The following is a 20,400-nucleotide window of genomic DNA, read 5'->3' on the forward strand; positions in this document are numbered from 1 at the left end:
CAAGATTCAACTGTCAGCTCCTTATGCCAGTTTACCCACTAAACAAAAATCAGATTCATTTCTGGTTTCTGGAGGGAGAGACAGATTGCATTTTGCAATGATCTTTGGCAAAGATTCTTCTCGAGCATCACCCCTACATTGAGAGAATCAATCTTCAAGTGCAGAGCATATTGTACATACCCATTCATAGATAGGATACAGAGTTATACATCTAGTTCAGTATTCCCAGAAGTATAAACTGAACAGTCCCAATGTATTAGTGCATTTGTTTCAATTACTATTCCACACCCAGCTAAGAAACTGGATATTCCAAATCCATTTGGTCCCAAAATATTATGCACATCTCCAAAAATATAGTAAATGGTTTTCTTCACTCTGCCTCTAACGTGTCCAACCCCTTAATAATCTTATACGTTTCGATTCACCACCCTCTGACTATCGAGCCCCTCTCTGCTTCAGTTAATTAATACTTTGAAATGTGCAACTTTAATGAAAGCTCTTTAGGCACGTATTTGTGTAAAGTCTACATATTTTATTGCCAGTAAAACTTTGCAGTATCGTAGTTACATATTTACACTGTTAAACATTTTGAAAGTACACCAACAATATTTGACAAAGCTATTCACGGTTGATAATTTAGACATACTTCCTCACAGCTGAGTAACAAAAAGGTTAGGAGAAAACTTGGCACTTATGGTACGGTACAATTCAGAAAAGGGGAAAGAGGGAGACCACAGTCCTTGTGACGGGATGCTGGTAATGTTCACTGTGGATAAGATCACAATCTTACCCCAATTACAACTGTTCCTTTAAAAATCCTATCACGCAACACTTAAACTGGCAAAAATTGCTTCAAATACCAGAATCTTGTAAATATAGGCATGTATATTTCCAAAAGCAGAGAAAGGACAAACATTCTTTTAAGATATTTTATTTTTTTAAACCTATTGCAGATATAACCCAAGATACTTGAGAATAAAAAATTCTTCCCGAATGGGAGATATTTTTCAGATCATATATTCTTTGTGAATTAGTATTTCCTGTCGTCATTTCAAGTGCTTTTTTTGTGTGAGGGCATTATTGTATTTCCAAGATATTACTATAGTTTCTGGTGCACAAGGCACTGTTTGCTAAAACATTGGGGTTAAGTCGGAAATCTTTATATTTTTACTTTAGCAGCTTCATGAAAGGGGCCATAATCTGTTTGTGAGCAGCAGCCTAACTGTCTTGTGTTTAGTTTTGTTCTGTTTAGAGATGCAGTGCAGAAACAGGCCCTTCGGCCCACCGAGTCCGTGCCGACCAGCGATCTCTGCACACTGACACTATCCCACACACACTAGGGACAATTTACAATTATACCAAGCCAATTAACTGGCAAACCTGTCTGTCTTTGAAGTGTGGGTTGAAACCGGAGCACCCAGAGAAAACCCATGCATGTCACGGGGAGAACGTACTAACTCCGTACAGACAGCACCCACAGTCAGGATCGAACCCGGGTCTCTGGCGCTGAAAGGCAGCAACTCTACCGCTGTGCCACCGTGCCATCTTATTCAGGATCAGATTCAACAAAATGTGGTAATTATTGGTAAAATATTCTAAAAGTATATTTTAGAAATATATCATTGTTGTCTCTTTTGCGAATTGTTTTATCCTAGACATTAAAGACATTTTGTATTACTTTTATGTAATATTAATTCAATATATATATGACCTGTGATTTTCAAACATCACCACTTAAAATATGACATTTTTAACATTTTCAATAAGCACAATTTTGAAAACCATTCTTCCAGAAATAAGATTCCTTTTTATGCAGTCATAGCTTTGGATTGCATCACAGTCATAGCTTTGGATTGCATTTCTGTTGCATATGATAAGAAAAATTGCAGAAATAATTATCTCTTAAATTGGTGCTCTAATTATTTTCAAAGACAATCATGAACCAAAAGCAGAGAAAGAATTCATTATTTCACCCTGAATAAAAATTGAATTTACCCACTTTTATTTTGCTGCCGTTAAAAAAGGCCCTGTATTTTAAATTTACTTTCTACATTTTGGGGGCCATTTCATGTTAAATTGCATATATCATTGGTTTGGTTTTAGCCTTTTAACTTGGTATGTTGATTGTCATTTTTAATGGTAATTATAAAGGCTTTCAACGGGCCGACTTTTTAAAACAACATATGATTTTAAAGGTATCAAAAGGAGGAAGAAATGGATTATTATTTCAGTTTAACTGCATGGATGTCGTATAGATTCATCTACGAATACTAGGGGAACGATCTCCACCTGCGTTGAGTGTCTTAATCATAATGGCTAATTTAGTTTAGTTTAGTTTACAGATACAGCATGGAAACAGGCCCTTCGGCCCACCGAGTCCATGCCGACCAGCAATCCCCGCACACTAACACCATCCTACACACACTGGGGAACAATTTACAATCTTTACCGAAGCGAATTAACCCTCAAACCTGGCCGTCTTTGGAGTGTGGGGGGAAAGCAGAGCACCTGGGGAAAACCCACGCGGTCACGGGGCTGGCTCCAGGGATCAGACTGTTGCTCTCAATGTTGCAAAGAAGGAGAGACCATCCATGTAATATTGCTTGCATACACGTGGCTGTACACACTATCCTATGAAAAGTGCACTTGTGCGACCATTACGTTCAGACAGGATCAGCTTTCGCCTGGTGTGGTGATACCCATTGTTTTGGCAGTCTATTAACAATCACAGTTTAGACTCATGGAAAACCAAAAGCTCCTTGGCCAAGGCCTCAAATGATCCAAGTAGATAAGACCCTATGCTATTCCAAGTCAACAAATCTCAGGGCCGTGGAGCAGAAAGCTGGAGGCGAGGACGGAAAAGCCACCAGATGGGCCAAAGAAATGATGCTTGTAAGTCCTTGTGAGGTTGAATGTTGAAAGAGATTCACTATCGTACATCAGGCATTTGCACCCAAGGGTCTTGATCAACTTCACATTGTAACCAAATCCATAAAACTCTCTGTCCGAGTCGGAGAATTCAATCGCCAACTCAAAAGAAGACAATACTATACAAGATACAGAGTCGATGATAATGATTTCTGAAAGCAAGTGCCCTTCTTTTGCACGTCGGGTGTTCCTTAGTCCTTTGAGTCTGTTCTGGGAGCAGAGTTGAAGTCCCTTCTCGACAGAAAAACAACAGACGTTCTACGGGAGCAAACCACTTCAGCAGACGCAAAGTCCAAAGTTCTTCCACTCTCCAGATGTCCAGTGCAGGTCCTATTACTGACACTGGTGAGAAATGTATTTCATAACGGCGGGATTCCTCGTATTTCATAACGAGGAATCTCCATGGATGTTTCATGATGTTGCAGCACGTGTTTCACCCGATGCAGTGACCCTCTCAAACCAAATGTGCTGGGATCTGGGACGGTGAGGCTGTCAAGTTCCCTAAAGACCTTGCGTTGAACATATTTTGCTGGCTGCTGTTGAGAATGTGCATCCCGTCCACGGTGGGCAAGATCTGTTGGTCGGTCATGGTCCCGCTGGGAGATGAACCCAGGAAACCTCCCTGGGCAGAGATGATCTTCTCGGGGCTGGCCGCCAGCCTGGGGGAGGTGGAGAAGTTATAGCCGTACAAGCCGTACGGGCTGTGCAGTCTGAAAGTACTGTAGGAGCCCTGGTGGGCCTGGTTGGCGGTGAAAGCGTTGTTTGACGGCGAAGGCATGATGTACTGGAGCTGGGGAGACGAGATCCTGGAAATGGGCACGGGTAACCCGGCCTGGTGGCAGTTGAAGGCGTCTCCGTCGCTGCCGGCTATCGACATGTTCACACTGGCGGTGTTGGCCACGCCGATGTAGGAAGGCGTCCTCTGGGCGGCATAGGTCTCGGCGCTGGGGTTGGCGAGGCGGTTGTAGGTCTCGGCGAGGCTGCTGCTGTAGCGGTTGAAGGCCAGGCCGGTGTGGTTGCAGGTGGTGAAGTCCGCCGGGCTCAGGTTGCACAGCTGCCCACTGTTCTGGGCCAGATGGAAAGCAGGGGATGGACAGGAAGAGCCAGGCAGATGGTGTGCAGGACCAACATTCCCCAGGCTCTGGTGGGCAGACGAAGGCATTGTTCCACCTATTGAGAAAAACGCAGTCTCTTTTAGTTTATGACCAAGATAGACACGAGACGCTGGAGTAACTCAGCGGGACAGGCAGCGTCTCTGGAGAGAAGGAATGGGTGACGTTTTTAGTTTTGTTTAGCGGTACAGCGCGGAAACAGGCCCTTCGGCCCACCGAATCCGTGCCGGCCAGCGATCCCCGTACACGAGCACTGGGGACAATTTACATTGATGTCAAGCCACTAAACCGCATGTTTGTTATGGTTAACATCCCTTAAACGTGTAGGAAGGAACTGCAGATGCTGGTTCACATCGAAAATCGGCACAAAAGTGCTGGAGTAACTCAACGGGGCAGGCAGCACGTCTACAGAGAAGGAATAGGTAATATTTCAGGTCGAGACCCTTCTTCAGACTGGAGAGTGCCTCATACCTCAAGGTAGGCCCACTTTGAAGAAGTTCTCTGCCTACTCTCAGACTGAAGAAGGAATCTGATCCAAAACGTCACCCATTCCTTCTCTCCACAGGTGCTGCCTGACCCGCTGAGTTACTCCAGCATTTGGTGTCTATTATTAAATGGTGAATCATGTCTATCCTTCAAAATGTCAGTGAATATCGAAAATTTGACTAAATCTGTCCATGAACAAGTAAGTGAGAAACATTTTTTTATCAGGTTAAATGGTTCCTTGTAAATGGTTAAACATGGAACTGCAAATGGTAGTTCACCCCAAAAAAAAACCCCCACAAAGCACTAGGGTAAATTAAGGGGGTCAGGCAGCATCTCCGGACGATGTCGAACACGTCGGGTTGGGTCTGAATGAAGAAAGGACCTATGGTGGGGCGGCACGGTGGCGCAGCGGTAGAGTTGCTGCCTTACAGCGCCAGAGACCCAGGTTCGATCCTGACTACGGGTGCTGTCTGTACGGAGTTTGTACGTTCTCCCCGTGACCGCGTGGGTTTTCTGCGTTTGGGTTTTCTCCAGTTTCCTCCAAAAATTAGTCGGTTAATTGGCTTTGGTAAAATTGTAAATTGTCCCCAGTGTGCAGGATAGTGTTAGTGTACGGGGTGAATGCTGGTCGGCACAGAGTCGGGAGGGGGGGGCGAAAGGGCCTGTTTCCACACTATCTCTAAACTAAAGTAAACTAAAACTAAACCAAGTATGGACCATATGCAGGCAGAGGAGATTAATTTAACTTGGCATCATGTTCGGCACAGATATTGTGGGCCGAAGGGCCAGTTCCTGTGATTAACTGTTTGACGTTCCATATGTTCTGTCTCCGTTAACACCTCCCATGACCAATTGTCCCCAACACTCATTCCTAGCTCAGAAAGTGAAGAATCTACCACCTCCTAAATATTTCTAGCAACACTTGGTTGGTAAGTAGGAATCAGCTGAGGGCTAAATAAATCTCTCCTCATGCAAGCAATGTGGTAGCCCTTACTCTTCACCCTCTTCCACGAGGAATCACCATTTTATAACCTATACCCCAGCAAGAATTAGTGCCTTATACAAAAGCAAAGAAAAACAACCAAATTTATGCTCACACTCAGAATAGTCTTAGATTGAAACAACGTGGAAACAGGCCCTTCGGTCCAACATGTCCCAGCTACACTAGTCCCACCTGCCTGTGGGTTATCCCTCCAAACCTGTCCTATCTAACTGTTTCTTAAACATTGGGATAGTCCCAGCCTCAACTACCTCCTCTGACAGCTTGTTCCATACACACCACCCTTTGGGTGACAAAGTTACCCCTCAGATTCCTATTAAATCTATTCCCGTTCACCTTAGACCAATATCCTCTGGACCTCGATTCACCTACTCTGGGCAAGAGACTCTGTGCATCTACCCCCATCTATTCCTCTCATGATTTTATACACTCTATAAGATCAACCCTCATCCTCCTGCGCACTAGGGAATAGAGTTCCAGCCTATTCAACCTCTCCCTTTAGCTCAGACCCTCTAGTCCTGGCAACATCCTCGGAAATGTTCTCTGTACCCTTTCCAGCTTGACAACATCTTTCCTATAACGTGGTGCCCAGAACTGAACACAATACTCTAAATGCAGCCTCACCAACACCTTATACAACTGCAACATGACCTCCCAACATCTACACTCAATACTCTGACCGATGAAGGCCAAAGTGCCAAAAGCTTTAGACCACCTTATCTATACGTGACTCCACCTTCAAGGAACCATGCACCTGCACTCCTAGATCCGTCTGCTCTACAACACTCCCCAGAGCCCCGCCATTCACTGTGTAGGTCCTGCCTGCCCGTGTTAGACTTCCGAAAATGCAACACCTCACATTTCTCTGTTTGCTGACATATTTAAATCCAGAGTGTAAAGAGCAGTACGGTTTAATGTTTTGCTTAACCTATTTAAATTTACCTTATATTTCTGTTCAAACCTCCCAACATCGTTATATAATGCAATTCCAGATTTTGGAGGAGACCAGGTGTATCAGTTTAAATCACTTTTCTCAGCCAGATGCACATAGCTTGGCCACCCGTAACCAGTGTGATACCTAATCAGAGTTCAGGACATGTACCAAGAAGTAGGTCTTGAGGACTTCATTCATGCTCTACTTGGTATCACACATCGGCCAGTGGGACCAGAAACCTGCCCAAGGTTTTGTCGGTCGGTGGGACCGGGAACTTGCCCGAAGGCTCATCGTCGACGAGACCAAGAACCCACCCAGTGGGACTGGGTGAAAGCTGGAAACATTGGACGTGAGGAGCAAGGGCCGGTAGCAGGGTTAACCCGGGGTAATGCCTCCAGCGACCTTCAAGATCGGCTGCACGAGGCGCCCCGTGTACACAAAGATGGCCGGCCGAGGAGAGGGATGTCAGATTGCGGGAACATCAATTTGTTGCTTTTACGATAGACACTGTCATAAATCAGGTATAAGAGACTAACTTAATAAATTACGGATTACCTAAGTTAAAGTGGGCAGCAATCTTGCCTCACAACATGAAATGAATACATCGAAGTGTTAATCTGACTGAAAAGGACCAATTTCTGGTGTTGGTTTTATGATCTGTGGTGCAATAATTAGGATAAAATGAAGAATTGCATTCTGAAATACTTTTTGTCCAGCTATTGCTTGTGGAGTAATCTAATTTTCCTACTATTGTTGGCAGACAAAGTGATAAAAGGAAAAGCCAAAGTAATACCTTGTTGGACACAAAATGCTGGAGTAACTCAGTGGGGACAGGAGGGAAGGAGTGGGTGATGTTTCGGTTCGAGACCCTTCTTCAGACTGATGTCAGGGGAGAGGGAGATACAGAGATAAGGAAGCATAAGGTGTGAAAACAGGACAAAGCGAACCGATAGGAAGGAACTGCAGATGCTGGTTTAAACCGAAAATGGACACAAAGAGCTGGAGTACTCAGCGGGACAGGCAGCATATCTGGAGAGAAGGAATGGGTGACTTTTCGGGTCGAGACCCTTCTACAGACTGGTTAGGGATAAGGGAAACGAGAGAAATAGATGATGATGTGGAGAGTTAAAGAACAATGAATAGATAATATGCAAAAAAGTAACGGTGATAATGGAAACTGTTGTTAGCTGTTTGTAGGGTAAAAACGAGAAGCTAGTGCGATTTGGGTGGGGGAGGGAAAGAGAGAGAGGGAATGCCGGGGCTATCTGATGTGCGAGAAATCAATATTCATACCATAAAGGGAATGGAGATCAATACCTTGTTTCTGAATTCCAGGTATGTCTTCAAAGCTGAGGGTGCGCAAAGAGGGTCTCCAGAATGCGTAGGATTCCACAATTGCTTCTAAACCCATTCTAAGTTTAAAAAATATAAAGTCGTGAGATACATGTTTGGTCAAATATATATATATATAATAAATTTAAATAAGTTAATGAGATTGGAAAACTTAACTTCAGTCATTTGAAACAAATTTTGAACATCTGAACATTAGTAATTTCAAAGATTCCTTCCATTTACTTTAGTTTAGAGATCCAGTGCAGAAACTGACCCTTTGGCCCATCGAGTCCGTGCCGACCAGCAATCCTCACGCATTAACACCATCCTACACACGCTAGGGACAATTTACAATTTTACCAAGTCACCGTGCCGCCCTTCAATAATGGAGTAATTGATCAATATAAATATCCTACAACCAGTAGGATATTTATGAATGTCAGTTCCATTGTTTGGAGCATAGAGTCATGGAGTGATACAGTGTGGATATAGGCCCCTCGGCCATGGTTGCCCACACCGGCCAACAATGTCCCAGCTACACCAGTCCCACTTGCGTGCGCTTGGTCCATATCCATCCAAACCTGTCCTATCCATGTACCTGTCTCACTGTTTCTTAAAGGTTGCGATAGTACCTGGCTCAACTATTTATAGGTAATGTTTCCACAGCTGTTTCAATTATTTCTAGTGATCAGAATTGGATAATATAATAAATTAAATAGTTCCTGCCTCAAATACCTCCTCTGGCAGCTTGTTCCATACACCCACCACCCTTTGTGTGAAAAAGTTACCCCTCAGATTCCTATTAAATCTTTTCCCCTTCACCTTGAACCTATGTCCTCTGGTCTTTGATTCCCCTACTCTGGGCAAGAGACTCTGTGTATCTACCCGATCTATTCATCTCATGCTTTTGTCCAAACAGCATCTGCTTACTGCCAAACCCAGCACTTGTTATGTTTTAAATATATGATTCCTATTTATTCAGTGCCACAGGGGCAGTACAGTGGTGAAGCGGTAGAGTTGCTGTCATACAGTGCAAGAGACCTGGGTTCAATCCTGCCCACAGGAGCTGTCTGTACGGAGTTTGTACCTTCTCCCTGTGACCTCGTGGGTTTCCTCCAGGTGTTTTAGTTTCCTCCCTCATTCCAAAGACATGCAGGTTTGTAGGTTAATTGGCTTCTGTAAATTGTCCTTGGTGTGCAGGTTAGAACTAGTGTGAATGGGTGATCGGTGGCCAGTACGGACTTGACGGGCCGAAGGACCTGTTTTCACGCAATATCTCTAAAACTAATCCTAAAAACTGAAAGTTTAGATTAATCAATTGCCTGCTGCAAAATAACTTCCAAAATGCCCACACATTAGGAAATAAATTATGTTTGTAAGTTTCAAATGTAAATGTTCATAAATTCGTAAGTGATGGGAGCAGAATTAGGCCATTCGGCCCATCAAGTCTACTCTGCCATTCAATCATGGCTGATGTCTTTCCCTCTCAAACCCATTCGGCTGCCTCCTCCCCGTAATCCCTGGCACCCGTGCTAATCAAGAATCTTATCAATCTCTGCCTTTAAAAAAATTATCCATTGCCTCGGCCTCCACAGCCATCTATGGCAATGAATTTGACGGATTCATCACCCTCTGACTAAAGAGATTCCTCCTCCTCTCCTTGATGTGGTTGTGTATGAGAAAAACGAGTGCCAGTTCTACTACAATCGTCAGTGAAGCTGGACTTGATTTGTTATTATTGATACGTCCAGTGAATTGCTCCATTCAAAGGACTGATTGTTCCAAATAAGGTCATTGTTTTTTCTGGTCTCAGAAGGACATTCGTGATATACACAAGAGACAAAGTAATTTTTAAAATCTGTTCTAAGTAAGATTGCTTGTTCAGGGTTCAAATAACTACAGGATTTCCTTTTTTTATTACTTCCCAGTTTTTTTTTAAAACAAAGAATGGGATCTTTAAATGTATTTTAAATCGGCAAAGTTATATTCCCTTGTGTTTGATGGCCAGAGATACATTTAATGTTAAAATATAACATTCCATTTTTTACACGCTCTCAATATTTTAGCATGCTTCAACGTATTCAAGAGAGAGCTAGATAGAGCTCTTAAGGATAGCGGAGTCAGGGGATATGGGGAGAAGGCAGGAACGGGGTACTGATTGAGAATGATCAGCCATGATCACATTGAATGGTGGTGCTGGCTCGAAGGGCCGAATGGCCTCCTCCTGCACCTATTGTCTATTGTCTATTCCTATTTCATCCAGGCTTAGCTTTGAATGAAGTAATTCAATGAAACAATTGCATGCTTCCTCCTCATGTGTGGATACAATCCAGCCTTTTGGACACCATGTCTGTCTATCTAAAATACAGTGGAACAAAAATCACTTGGATTTTTCTTTCCAAAAATGAAATGAGAATGAATCACTTTTAATTTTTTTTCCATTCCGCGCTGGTAATTTCATATCCATCGAGGGCCCTTGTGGCCAGTGGTTTAAATATCATGTTTAAATGATTGCACCATTTGTATGCAAACTTTTCAGAAGCGACACTGGATTTAGAAAGGAACATCTTAGTCTGTTTTGCCCCTCACCATAGCTTGTGACAGCAAAAGCCATTTCACATAGATATGCCTAGAACAGCAAATGAATAGGGAGATATCTGCAAAATGGGCAAAATAACATTTTCTTGGACAGATTTTCAATACACATCTAAGCTAGCATAAGTCAGTTCAGGTAGAGCTGCTGAATTACAGCGCCAGATAACCGGATTCGATCCTGACTACGGGTGCTGTCTGTACGGAGTTTGTACGTTCTCCCTGTGACCTGCGTGTGTTTTCCCCTGGTGCACCGGTTTCCTCCCACACTCCACAGACATGCAGCTTTGTAGGTTAATTGGCTTTGGAAAAAATTGTGATTCGTCCCTTGTGTGTAGTGTGTGCTAGTGTAACGGGGATCACTGGTCGACGCAGATTCAGTGGACCAAAGGGCCTATTTCCATGCTGTATCTCCAAACTAAACTAAACTAAAAAAAATAAAACACAAGGGGCTGGAGTAACTCAGTGGGTCAGGCAGTATCTCTGGAGAACATGGGCAGGTGACGTTTTGGGTCAAGATCCTTCTTCATTTCCGATCCGAAACGTAACTCTTCCATGTTCTCTGGTGGTGTTGTCTGACCTGCTGAGTTATTCCAGTGCTCTGTGCCTTTTTTTTGTAAAGCAGCATCTGCAGTTCCTTGTCTCTATTGTTTAAAATAAGCCAATCGAGGTTTAGACAATAGGCAATAGATAGACAATAGGTGCAGGAGGAGGCCATTCGGCCCTTTATATGGCCACAATCTATGATTACAGATTTGATTATGATATCTGGTCACAATCAAGTCATAAAGCACACAAAGACACTTCTGTCCAACATGCCCATGAAGTGTAATATTAATCCCATTTGCCAAAATGTTATCCATAGCCTAATATGCCTCTCATTATTTTATACAGTCATTTCAGATCCCCTCGTTTTCCTCTGCTTCAAGGATAGCAAACCCAGTCTACCCAGGTGGTGTAGCGGTAGAGTTGCTGCCTTACAGCGCCAAAGACCCGGGATCGATCCTGAATATGGGTGCCGTCTGTATGGAGTTTGTACGTTCTCCCTGTGACCGCGTGGGTTTTCCCCTTGGTGCTCCGTTTTCCTCCCATGCTCCAAAGACGTGCAGATTTGTAGGTTAATTTGGCTTCGGTAAAAATTGTAAATTATCCCCGGTGCGTAGGATAGTGTTGGTGTGTGGGGATCGTAGGTCGGCATGTACACGGTAGGCCGAAGGGCCTGTTTAAGCACAATATATCTCTAATACTAAACTAAAACTCCTGGATCTCTCCTCAGACTGAAGCATTGGATCCCAGACAAAATCGTGATGAATCCCCTTCGTACGTTCTCCTGTACAACATGTCCATCCTTTGGTGTGCCAACCACCAGGAATGGCCCCCCTTGGATATTTGCATTGGCATTTCTACGCTCGATTGTTAAAACAATTTAGCTACTTTTGCAAGCTATTTTTACCTTACATGGAAAATAAAATTAATTTGACATCTATTTGATGATAGTTTAAGGAGTACACACTGGAACAGGAAGAGCTATTAAAGAATGAGCACGTTATTTCAAATGACGCATGTAATTTTAATGTACAAATCAGCCAGAAACTTGTAGGAACGTGTGCGTATGTGTGTGAGTGTGTGGGTGTGTGAGTGTGTGTGTGTGTGTGTGTGTGTGTGTGTGTGTGTGTGTGTGTGTGTGTGTGTGTGTGTGTGTGCATGTGCATTTGCCTGTGTGTGTGGGTGTGTGTGCGAGTGTGTGTGTGTGTGTGTGTGTGTGTGTGTGTGTGTGTGTGTGTGTGTGTGTGTGTGTGTGTGTGTGTGTGTGTGTGTGTGTGTGTGTGTGTGTGTGTGTGTGCATGTGCATTTGCCTGTGTGTGTGGGTGTGTGTGCGAGTGTGTGTGTGGGTGTGTGCGCGCGTGTTTGTGCGCGCGTGTGTGTGTGTGTGTGTGTGTGTGTGTGTGCATGTGTGCGTGGGTGTGTGTGTGTGTGTGCGTGTGCGTGTGCAGGTTCCTGTGTGTGTGGGTGTGTGTGTGTATGGTCTCAGGACATCCAGGATTTGGTGCTTGTGTCTGGAAGGCTTTGGGTTAACAAGACAGGCCATCCACTTGTGAACCAGGTAATCTTAGGCATGGAGTGATTGTGAGAAACAATTACAGGTAAAGGGCCTCTCCAGCAGTGTTTGGCCTGATGTTTTCAAGCATTGCTTGCCGGATCCTTAGTTGCCCTCGGTGAACTGCTTCCAATTTACACTTCCAGCAAGCTGGTAGGCAAAGTTTTTATTACTTAAACGTGTACATGTCTGACAAATGAGGTTGGTATTTACATTCCTTAATCCTAATAAAACCAGGCTGACAATCTGCAGCTTCACAGGGTAAAGTTGCTGATGATTTGTTTAGTTGTACAAAGCCAGTAATTAAGACAATATACAGCTGGAACCAAACGATTTTCACTGGTAGTTCAGAACTGCTTTTTCCTAATTCGAAGATGGATCTTCCAAATACGAGCTAAGGACATGGACTGGAAGGGGAATTTGTATCGTTAAGGTAGGCCACTTGAATAGGGAGGTGTGAGCCATCAAATTATGATGAGTTTATCTGCATGTAACCAAATGAATAAATGGATGAAATGAAATTATGAAAGTGGACTTTACTTTGGATTTCAGACTTTAGACTTTAGAGATACAGTGCGGAAACCAGCGTTTTGGCCCACCGATTCTGCACTTTAGAGAAAATAAAATTTCCAAGAAATAAACAGAACACACTCAACAGTGTTTTGGAGCCCTGAGAAGACAAAAGAATGACTGCACGTTTGAGCAAAAGTGACATCTCAGAATCTGTGGAATTCATTGCCACGGACGGCTGTGGAGGCCAAGACAATTGATACTTTTAAGGCAGTGATTGACAAATTCTTGATTAGTATGGGTGTCAGGGGTTATGGGGAGAAGGCAGGAGAACGGGGGTTGAGAGGGAAAGATAGATAGGCCATGATTGAATGGCAGAGTAGACTTGATGGGCCAAATGGGCTATTTCTGCTCCTAGAACTTATGAATTTGTGAAGCTGGAGGTATGTGCTATTTTGATGATGCTGTTAACAAAAATATGATGGGAACCTCACTTGACATGTGAGCAGAATATAAGGCCTGAAACAATGACTATCAGAGGGGTTGAGATCAGTATCAAACGTACAAAGTTGATGCTAAGGAAATGAATGGCGAGAGGAAATGACAGCATATCTTAAGACCAAATGTGAGAAACGTAGTCTTGTAAAACTGAGGCACCTGAGGCTGGATCAGAAATGGCAGAGCAATGAAACAAGCATTTAAGGAAGTAATTCATAGAAACATAGAAAATGGGTGCAGGGGGAGGCCATTCGGTCCTTTGAGTCAGCACCGCCATTCATTGTGATCATGGCTGATCATCCACAATCAGTAACCCGTGCCTGCCTTCTCCCCATACCCCTTGATTCCGCTAGCCCCAATAGCTCTACCTAACTCTCTTTTAAATTCATCCAGTGAATTGGCCTCCACTGCCTTGAATTTGCAATGAATTTACATTCACTTAAGAAATGAAAATATGCGTTAGTCCTGCAATGCCTCGGGTGTAATGATAAAGAACATTTTAGTAGATCTATTGATGTTGGACCACATAAGAGGATACACACCAAAATCTGAGCAACATGGAGTCATACAGTCATACAGCATGGAAGTAGTCCCTTCGGTCTAACTTGCCCATAACGACCAACATGTCCCATCTACACTGGACCTACCTGCCTGCATTTGGTCTATATCCTTCTATACCTATCCTATCCATGTACCAGTCCAAGCATCTTTTAAAAACATAGTAAACAATTTTAAATATAATTTGAAGATTATATAATGGAAGAATAAAGAGGTAATTTTCCGACCAGCAGGATGTTACAAGCTCAGTATCACAGGTTCATCCTTGAGCATCAATGAGACATGGGCTATATTAATGATCTTAATTGTAAGGTGTCCCATTTTACTGATAATGCAAACTTAGGTGGGGGAAGGGATGGCAGGACTTTCATATGAAGAAAGACTGGATAGACTAGGCTTATACTCGCTGGAATTTAGAAGACTGAGGGGGGATCTTATTGAAACATATAAAATTCTTAAGGGGTTGGAGAGGCTAGATGCGGGAAGATTGTTCCCGATGTTGGGGAAGTCCAGAACTAGGGGTCACAGCTTAAGGATAAGGGGGAAGTCTTTTAGGACCAAGATGAGAAAACATTTCTTCACACAGAGTGTGGTGAGTCTGTGGAATTCTCTGCCACAGAAGGTAGTTGAGGCCAGTTCATTGGCTATATTTAAGAGGGAGTTAGATGTGGCCCTTGTGGCTAAAGGGATCAGGGGGTATGGAGAGAAGGCAGGTACAGGTTACTGAGTTGGATGATCAGCCATGATCATATTGAATGGCGGTGCAGGCTCGAAGGGCCGAATGGTCTACTCCTGCACCTATTTTCTATGTTTCTATGTAAGAACAGAAATATGCCGCAAAAGAGTACAGGCAGGTTAAATGAGTGGATATGAACATGGCAGACTGGATTCAAGCTGGAGAAATGATGGGTTTGATAGGAAAAGTTAAATCATAGATAACATTGAGATGTTGACACGAGAGAGTGCAGATGCTGGAGTCTTGCAGAGAACACAAAGTGCTGGTGTATCTCAGTAGGTCAGGGAGCATCTCTGGAAGATGTGGATAGGCAATGGTTCGTGTTGGGACCTTTCTGACTGAAAAAGTGACCTGACCTGAAATGTCGCCTATACGATACAATAGAACTTTATTTATCCCAGGAGGGAAATTGATCCGCCAACAGTCAGAAAACGCAAGATACATGAAACATGAAATTAAAGTGACAGGTGGAAAGGATTGGGGATGTGCAAAGATCGGGGTGGTGGGGGGTGGGGGGGGGGGGGGGTGGTGGAGGGAGTCAGTCCAGTCTACCCCACGACAGTGTGAAAACTCACACTTCCAGATTCAGGGACAGTTTCTTCCCAGTTGTTATCAGGTAACTGAACCATCCTATCGCCAGCCAGAGAGCAGTGCGACCTGCCATCTGCCACATTGGAGATCCTCGGACTATCTTTAATCGGACTCTACTGGACTTTGTCTTGCAATAAATGTTATTCCCTTATTCCTGCATCTATACACTAGGCTGCTTGATTGTAATCATGTGTAGTCTTTCCGCTGACTGGTTAGCACGCAAGAAAACAGATTTTCGCTGTACCTCGGCACACGTGACAATAAACTAAACTAGAGGCAGCAAAGCGTCTACGTGGACATGGCGCCAATTTTGCGGGATTTCTCAATTGCTGGAAACATTGCCAAATCCTCTGCCATTCGCGACCTGAACTTAAAGAACTGAAGAAGGGTCTCGACCAGAAATGTCACCCATTCAATAGACAATAGACAATAGGTGCAGGAGGAGGCCATTCGGCCCTTTGAGCCAGCACCGCCATTCAATGTGATCATGGCTGATCATTCTTAATCAGTACCCCGTTCCTGCTTTCTCCCCATACCCCCTGACTCCGCTATCCTTAAGAGCTCTATCTAGCTCTCTCTTGAATGCATTCAGAGAATTGGCCTCCACTGCCCTCTGAGGCAGAGAATTCCACAGGTTCACAACTCTCTGAATGAAAAAGTTTTTCCTCATCTCTGTTCTAAATGGCTTACCCCTTAATCTTAAACTGTGGCCCCTGGTTGTGGACTCCCCCAACATTGGGAACATGTTTCCTGCCTCTAACGTGTCCAACCCCTTAATAATCTTATACGTTTCGATAAGATCTCCTCTCATCCGTCTAAATTCCAGTGTATACAAGCCTAGTCGCTCCAGTCTTTCAACATATGACAGTCCCGCCATTCCGGGAATTAACCTAGTAAACCTACGCTGCACGCCCTCAATGGCAAGAATACCCTTCCTCAAATTTGGAGACCAAAACTGCACACAGTACTCCAGGTGCGGTCTCACTAGGGCCCTGTACAACTGCAGAAGGACCTCTTTGCTTCTATACTCAACTCCTCTTCCCTGGATTATCCCTGGGTGAGCGCTTTCCAGCAAAGGCCGTCTCTGCAAACACGGACACTGCCCGCGACAGCGTTTGAAGTCCTGAACATCCCAACTAGCCGGGTCACGCATCCATACCGAGTCAGGCAAAGGCTTTAAATGCCCACGGTCAACCAGACCACGGCAACGAAGGGCGCCGGGCAGGTAACCAGGAAAGAAGACGGACACAAAAGGCTGGAGTAACTCAGCGGGACAGGCAGCATCTCACTAGAGAAGGAATGGGTGACTTTTCGGATCGAGACCCTTCTTCAGACTGAGAGTCAGGGGAAAGGGGAACGAGAGATATAGACGGCGATACAGAGAGATGTAGAACATAGGACGATATAAAACCTGGATAGGACAGGTTTGGAGGGATATGGACCAAACGCGTAGTATAAGAAAATAACTGCAGATGCTGGTACAAAATCGATTCATTCACAAAATGCTGGAGTAACTCAGCAGGTCAGGCAGCATCTCGGGAGAGAAGGAATGGGTGACGTTTCGGGTCAAGACCCTTCTTCAGGAAACGTCACCCATTCCTTCTCTCCCGAGATGCTGCCTGACCTGCTGAGTTACTCCAGCATTTTGTGAATGAATGGACCAAACGCGGGCAGGTGGGACTAGTGTAGCTGGGACATGTCGGCCGGTGTGGGCAAGTTGGGTCGGGGTGGGGGGCTGTTTCCACGCTCTACGACTCTAAATGAATAAAAGATGTGCAAAAAAAGTAACGATGTCAACGTCTATATCTCTCATTTCCCTCTCTCCTGACTCTCGGTCTGAAGAAGGGTCTCGACCCCAAAACGTCACCCATTCCTTCTCTCCAGAGATGCTGCCTGTCCCGCTGAGTTACTCCAGCTTTTGGTATCTATCTTCGATGCAAAACGGCATCTGCAGTTCCTTCCTACACAGGAAAGTCGGGCGAGATGGTTTGCATGTTGAGATCTCAAGGTGCCTTTATTGAGGGATCATTGGCGTTTTGCAGCAAGCTGCTATAAAATGATTTGTTGGGTGGAGTTGGGCTGAACTAATCGGGCTTCATTCTCCCCCAGTAATGGCAGTCTTCGCGTTCTCGTTAGCATGGAGATTAAAGTCGCCACCCGGAGAGATGTTGCTAAAAGTGATCATTTACACAAGATGCCGTGAACATTTTTCCACGTTTAAACGCTCGCCGCCCCTCGCTCTATCACATAGCCGAGTTTGTTTAGCACATAGAAACATAGAAACATAGAAACATTGAAACATAGAAAATAGGTGCAGGAGTAGGCCATTCGGCCCTTCGAGCCTGCACCGCCATTCAATATGATCATGGTTGATCATCCAACTCAGTAACCTGTACCTGCCTTCTCTCCATACCCCCTGATCCCTTTAGCCACAAGGGCCACATCTAACTCCCTCTTAAATATAGCCAATGAACTGGCCTCAACTACCTTCTGTGGCAGAGAATTCCACAGACTCACCACTATCTGTGTGAAGAAATGTTTTCTCATCTCGGTCCTAAAAGACTTCCCTCTTATCCTTAAGCTGTGACCCCTGTGATCGTGTGACCGTCCTTTCCGGAGACCGGAGTCTGATCGCCGCACAGACTAAAATTAATCCTTAAAACACAGACTGAAAAAAATAATATCTATTCGTGGGCGGTAGAGTTGCTGCCGCCTTGACTTACAGCGCCAGAGACCTGGTGCTTCTCTGGTACGGAGTTTGTACCTTCTCCCCTGTGACCTGCGTGGGTTTTCTCCGGGTGCTCCAGTCTCCTCCCACACTCGAAAGACGCGCAGGTTTGCAGGTTAATTGGCTCGGTGCAAAATGTAGAAGTGTGTGTGGGATAGTGTCTGTGTGCGGGGATCGCTGGTCTGTACGGACTCGGTGGGCCGAAGGGCCTGTTTCCGCGCTGTAATTGCAAACGAAACTAAAACTGATTTGCGGTGCTAATCTCTGCTTTGTCCCAGGGAAGCAAGCTCTAATTATTTCGCTGTCAGGAAGGCGTGAGGTCGGTTTGAAAGTTTACTACAATTCCCGGAATGGCGGGACTGTCATATGTTGAAAGACTGGAGCGACTAGGTTTGTATACACTGGAATTTAGAAGGATGAGAGAGGATCTTATCGAAACGTATAAGATTATTAAGGAGTTGGACACGTTAGGGGCAGGAAACATGTTCCCAATGTTGGGGGAGTCCAGAACCAGAGGCCACAGTTTAAGAATAAGGGTAGGCCATTTAGAACTGAGATGAGGAAAAACTGTTTCAGTCAGAGAATTGTGAATCTGTGGAATTCTCTGCCTCAGAAGGCAGTGGAGGGCAATTGTCTGAATGCATTCAAGAGAGAGCTGGATAGAGCTCTTAAGGATAGCGGAGTCAGGGGGTATGGGGAGAAGGCAGGAACGGTGTACTGATTGAGAATGATCAGCTATGGTCACATTGAATGGCGGTGCTGGCTCGAAGGGCCGAATGGCCTCCTCCTGTACCTATTATCTATTGTCTATAACATGAAAGCTTTAATATCTTGTGCCCGGCTTACAGTGTGGGCGCCTAGATTTCAAATAACTCCAATGTCCGGAGGAATGAAATAACTCACCTGTTTCGTCCCGAATCGCGGAACCCTTTTGCAAAGGGATTTCGGTCGATCTTCAGTCTGGTTATCTGGGACAGAATTGGAATCGGCGTTAGAGAGGACCATGACGCTGGGAACTAGATACAAAATGCTTGGAGTAACACAGCGGGACAGGCAGCATCTCCGGAGAGAAGGAATGGGTGACGTTTCGGGTCGAGACCCTCCGTAGTTTTAGGCACCACGTTATAGGAAAGATGTTGTCAAGCTGGAAAGGGAGCAGAGATGATTTACAAGGGCGTTGCCAGTGCTCGAGGGCGTGAGCTATATATAGGGAGAGGTTGAGCAGGCTACGACTTTATCCATTGGAGCGCAGGAGGATAAGGGGTGATCTTACAGTGGCATACAAAATCCCGAGGGGAATAGATCGGGTAGATGCACAGAGTCTTGTGCCCAGAGTAGGGGAATGAGTCTTGTGCCCAGAGTAGGGGAATGAAGAACGAAGGGCGTGCAGCGAGGGTTTACTAGGTTCATTCCTGGAATGGCGGGACTGTCATATGTTGAAAGACTGGAGCGACTAGGCTTGTATACACTGGAATGTAGAAGGATGAGAGGGGATCTTATCGAAATGTATAAGATTATTAAGGGGTTGGACACGTTAGAGGCAGGAAACATGTTCCCAATGTTGGGGGAGTCCAGAACCAGGGGGCACAGTTTAAGAATAAGGGGTAGGACATTTAGAACGGAGACGAAGAAAAACTTTTTCAGCCAGAGAGTTGTGAATCTGTGGAATTCTCTGCCTCAGAGGCCAGTTCTCTGAATGCATTCAAGAGAGAGCTGGATAGAGCTCTTAAGGATAGCGGAGTCAGGGGGTATGGGGAGAAGGCAGGAACGGGGTACTGATTGAGAATGATCAGCCATGGTCACCTTGAATGGTGGTGCTGGCTCGAAGGGCCGAATGGCCTCCACCTGCACCTATTGTCTATTGACATAGGTTTAAGATGAGGGGGGGGGGGGGGGGGGGGGGGGATTTAATACCGAACCTGAAGAGCAACTTTGTTAAACAAAGGGTGGTGGGTGTATGGAACGAGCTGCTGGAGGAGGTATTTGAGGCTGGGACTATCGCAACGTTTAAGAAACATTTAGACAGATGCATGGATCGGACAGGTTTAAAGGGATATGGGCCAAACGCAGGCGGGTGGGACTAGTGTAGATGGGACATGTTGGTCGGTGTGGGCAAATTGGGCCGAAGGGCCTGTTTATACTGACTCTGTGACTCAAACTGTTTACAAAATAAAAGACACAAAGTGCTGGAATAATTCAGCGGAAGACGATCCACGTTCTCCAGAGATGTTGCCTGACCCGCTAAATTACCCCAGCGTTGTGTGCCCATAACTGTTAAGCGTTTTAAGTGCTCACAC

The 20,400-nt window shown here is 44.9% G+C and overlaps 1 protein-coding gene across 1 annotated transcript in view; it reads right to left on the bottom strand.

Annotated features, from left to right (window-relative positions):
- Positions 1-582: 582 nt before the first annotated feature.
- The window catches only part of tbx18 (T-box transcription factor 18), a 33,328-nt gene continuing 13,510 nt past the window's right edge, over positions 583-20,400 (bottom strand). Inside the window, 3 exon segments of the mRNA XM_078400244.1 lie at positions 583-4,098; positions 7,778-7,872; positions 19,007-19,071. Coding sequence (XP_078256370.1) covers positions 3,383-4,098; positions 7,778-7,872; positions 19,007-19,071 — 876 coding nt within the window. The 3' untranslated portion in view covers positions 583-3,382.

Source organism: Rhinoraja longicauda, chromosome 5 (genome assembly GCF_053455715.1).
Source record: "Rhinoraja longicauda isolate Sanriku21f chromosome 5, sRhiLon1.1, whole genome shotgun sequence".
NCBI classification, from domain to species: Eukaryota; Metazoa; Chordata; class Chondrichthyes; order Rajiformes; family Arhynchobatidae; genus Rhinoraja; species Rhinoraja longicauda.